This window comes from Centruroides sculpturatus, unplaced genomic scaffold, assembly GCF_000671375.1.
Source record: "Centruroides sculpturatus isolate CEXI.00-Female unplaced genomic scaffold, Cexi_2.0 scaffold619, whole genome shotgun sequence".
NCBI classification, from domain to species: domain Eukaryota; kingdom Metazoa; phylum Arthropoda; class Arachnida; order Scorpiones; family Buthidae; genus Centruroides; species Centruroides sculpturatus.
In genome coordinates this window covers 85,414-89,925 of record NW_019384948.1, presented here as the reverse complement: position 1 = coordinate 89,925, position 4,512 = coordinate 85,414, and the positions used below count along the sequence as shown (strand labels likewise).

The following is a 4,512-nucleotide window of genomic DNA, read 5'->3' as shown; positions in this document are numbered from 1 at the left end:
AATATATATATATATATATATTTAGATATACATTTATCATTAAACTATGAATTTAAAATTCATTTGAAATATAAAAATTTTTCCAAAAATAAAGATTTAAATGTTTGTTTGCTATTAGAAAATAATTTTGATCAATTTTATTACAATAATACAATCTAGTTAATATTTAAATTAAGCAAGGGTTGCACTGCATAGCATTGAAACCGCCACTTGGTGATATTTTTATTAAAATGGTGATGATAACCCTAATCTGCATATTTCAGCATTCAGTGTGAAATTCAATCACAAAGCACACTTCAGAATGTTGAGCTCCTGTGCACTATATACCTATACCTAGTGTTTTCATGATGTCATGCAGCAAGTTTGGGCAGGAAGGTAGGAAGTGAGGTTGAGAACTGACAGCAGTTTTTTGGCAATGCCATCTAGTGTTTCCAGATTGGGTATTTCTTTTTTTTTTTTATTGACTGACAGAAAATTTGGGGAAGTTTTTGGGGTCATTTTTTTCACTTTGATCTTTTTACAGTGGACTGTTTGATAACTGTTTTAACATTGTGATCAAATGAATTATTTGGAATTATTCATTAAAAATTTATTCAAAAATGATTACTATTTCTAAGTGACAGCTTAACATATTACTTTTGCTTTCCAGACTCCAAACTGATAAGGCTACTAGCATCTGCATTAATTAGTAAATAAAACTGGTGGCTATAAATAATTTGAAGTGGCAAAAAGAAATAAAAACTGGCAAAATTTTTTTAATTTTTCAGTGATCCCTGATTTAAGGTGTAATGATAAAAACTATTCAGAATAATTAACATAAAACAATTCTTTTTTCTATGGTTGCAATCAGATATCTTTATTTTTAAAATAAAATCCTTAAAAAAAGTTAAAAATTTATATTTCTAAATATGAAGGCTATAAATTTATGACATTTTTATTTTCGACACCCATTACACAGGATCTGGAAAAAAAACACTTAACATTTATATGGTAGATATTGCATCCCATGCTGAGAAAAAAAATCTTAATAAATGAAGGTTAAAACTCAACTGTTACTGATACAAATAATCTAACAGAAATCAGAAATTTGAGTGTGTTAACAACTCTAAGATGATACCAAACATATGTGGAATTGGAAAAAGGACATGTGGAACATATCTATAACTATAATGGTAAAGATTTAGCAAGATCATTCACTTTCCATGTTGCAGTAACATCTAGAAACCATTAAGAAGTCAGTTAGTTAGCATATAAAATTGTTATTATCTCACAATTGAGTTTTTGACCTATATTTACTAATAAGGATATGGCTAGACATTCTTTTCAATTTGAATGAAACTTGGCAAGCACATAGCCCTTAACACAAACAGAGCCTTTTCCAAATAATAGGATCACTTCTCAATCATTTTCAAAAAATGAGCTTCTAAAAATTGAGTGTGTAGTTTATAAGTCTTTGGAAGATTTATTTCTTGTAATAGATATAGCTGAGTGGATAAGATTCTAGGCATAGGAACTGCATGATGTAGGTTTGTGCCTTTCCACTTTTTTTTTAATGTGTAGCAAAATTATTTTATCATATCATTAGTGTTGTTATTACTATTGTTATTTCTCACATTTAAAGCTTATAAAAGAGATTTTAAAAATGTGATGTTATTTCCTATTTAGCAAAAATGAAGTCTCTAGATTTACTCATATGTCATTAAATAAAATTTTTACTTCATACTAATTTTCAGATAGCTTAACATATTACTTTTGCTTTCCAGACTCCAAACTGATAAGGCTACTAGCATCTGTATTAATTAGTAAATAAAACTGGTGGCTATAGATAATTTTAAGTGGCAAAATTGTTATATTCAAAGTGTAACAAACACGAGCACATGAGGTGTATAACAGGAATGGGCAAGCAAGAGTTCTGTGGGAGCCAAAATGTAGGTTTTGCAAAATGCATGGGAGCTGCAGTTCTGTACTTTTTCATTCTGTATCGCAGTTCTGTGCCGCAATTTTATTATATAATATAAATATAATATAAAACAAATATTGAATTTTTTAATAAACATATTTTCNTGAAAATTAAATTGTGATAATTCTGTTTGTCATTTCTTTACGTTTTAAATTATATAGTTTTTAATTTAAAATTTAATCTCTAAAAATTAATTATGATGTAGATTTGAAACATCTTTTTAATTTAGTTAATTTGTGTCTAACAATTGAGAATTTGAATGGCTAGTATTTGTTTTATAAAATATATACTGTATTTTTTATTTTCCTCTGTTCTAATTTTATTCCTAATTCCTCTTATTGGTGATAGGTTGTGTATAACTTCAGAAGTAGGCCAACATTGGAAAGTTTTTTGGGATGACAGTATCTTCTGCTCTAAAACCTGGAATTTCAAGTTTGAGAAAAAGCACTTGTCTTCAGTGGTATCAATGGCAGTGGAAGGTGTGGTGGATTCTTTTCAAAATAAGTTATATTCTGACAAACTTGTATTCTCAAATAAATATTTAAAATGGAATTCTTCATAAAACATTAATCTTTTGTGGAAATGAAACATTTCAAATTTATAGCTTATTTTCAGATTTTAGTTGAATAAAGATGTTTTCATAGTCATATTTTGATATATTAATTTTTAAAACTCCAACATTTTATCTAGTGATATTAAGACTTCAATATTTGTGGCAGACAGATGTAAAGTTGAATAAAATGACTTAAACTTGATTTTTATTTTTCCATATACTTTTTTGACAAACGACGTATAATCGGGAACGACGTAACTCGAGGTATGCCTGTACTATCTATCCTAACTAGACATAATTTTCTTTAAAATATACTAGTGTACATGCGCCTCTTGTAAGTTTTTAAAGGCATATTTCCAAGCTGAAGGAAGACCCTCTGCGTCCCTTGCATTAATGCATTTTTCTTTTAGCTTGCTTCTGTAAGTTTCTATCTTTTCAGCTGTTCTTGCCAAAGTTGGGGAGTGTATCTGTTTTATGATTTTTGCTTCATTCCATCAAACCAAGGATCCTTCTGCTTGCGCCATTTGGGCTAGTACTGTTGTATTAGAACCTTTTCTAATATCATAATTGTGTTCTTTGATTTTTATTTTTAGGTTCCTAGTAGTAACCCCTACATAATTTTTATTTATACCTATTAGCTGGTTCTCGTAGGAAATCTTATACACATCTGCCTTATCTTCTTTTTAACTAACCCTTTATTGTTTTTAAGTATTTTATACAAATTCGGAGCTCTTTTTAAGATCACCCTTGTATTTTTCCATTTGACTCTTACCGAATGTGAAAGATGCTACATATGTGCTTTGATATTTCACCCAGTATATTTGTGTGCTGGCTCTCTACAAAATTCCGTATAGTACCCTCCTCGAGGTCCCATTGGACTCTCGGCACAATGATGCGGGGGTTGCGAAGCCCCGGCGACCTAACTCGCACGTCCTCTCTCTTATTAAGGGACTCAACCAGCCTTCTGGCCCCTTCATTTGTATTTCAATTTATAAGAACTCCATCTTTGATGGGCCGGGTGGACTTGACCTTCACTTTCAGCTTCGTTAAATTAATGGTCGCCTCCAAGTCTTCCTTTCTTCTTTGTTGTACACAAGAACCATTTTGTTACGTGGTGGGATTCTTAGCTTTAGAACTGAGGTGTATGATCTTTCCTTTGTTGGGGTGGCGGAGGGACTTGAAGCACAGGCAGTTAGTCCTAGCTTCCCCTGCATTTTTGCTGTTCCAGTTGTTCGTAGCTAGAAAACAAGGACATAAACATTTCTTGTGCCTTCTCTAGCTTTGAATACTGTCTCGAATCTCCTTCAGATTCTGGCTTGTGTCTACTGCTCCCAAAGCTTCCATGATGCATTCTTCGAAGGCCTTGGCGGTCAGTACCAGGGATCCGCACATACTTACACGATTTATTTTACTTATTGAAATACCAATGATCTTAAGCTACTTGACCTATTACAGGCTGTGACACCCTTAAAAAACTAAGTAGCACTTTAAAAACGGTCGAAAATACTTACCAAGTCACAAATAACACTTCTCTTCAGATTGTAGACCAAACGAGTTGCAAATAACACTTCTCTTCAGATCGTAGACCAAACTGAAAAGGGGAGAGACAAAGGTTTTAGCGAGGTGTTATGGGTAGGAAATATATTGGTGTGGATGTAACAGCCCTTTCCGCTATAAGTGGTAATACACTTTGTCTCTAAGGATTCTGTCAAGAATTTTCCCTAGGACTGGCAAGAGACTTATCAGTCTATATGACTTTGGTTCGTTCTTTGGGTGCCTACTTTTGTGAATAAACACAACACACACCTGTTTCCACTGTACTGGGAAGTGACCCAGGAGCAGACACCTCTGATATAGAGCACGGACGTTTATGTTGCACAGACGTGATACGGCCAGGACGTTCTTTGTGCAGAACTTGTACCATTTCGGCCGTGATCCCATCAACGCCAGGTGCCTTCCCTTTCCGTAGGTTACCGATGATGTGGGTCACCTCAGGGTC

The 4,512-nt window shown here is 32.9% G+C and overlaps 1 protein-coding gene across 3 annotated transcripts in view; it reads left to right on the top strand.

The window, feature by feature from the left end:
• LOC111632232 (RNA-binding protein Nova-2-like) overlaps positions 1-4,512 on the top strand; it is a 104,365-nt gene that overhangs the window by 40,582 nt on the left and 59,271 nt on the right. For 2 of the 3 annotated variants that reach the window (XM_023376611.1, XM_023376609.1), the window contains exon 2: positions 2,309-2,439. The exons of the other annotated variant lie outside the window; for it this stretch is intronic. In XM_023376611.1, coding sequence (XP_023232379.1) covers positions 2,427-2,439 — 13 coding nt within the window. In that variant the 5' untranslated portion in view covers positions 2,309-2,426. The remainder of the gene's footprint in view (positions 1-2,308; positions 2,440-4,512) is intronic. 3 annotated transcript variants of the gene reach the window in all.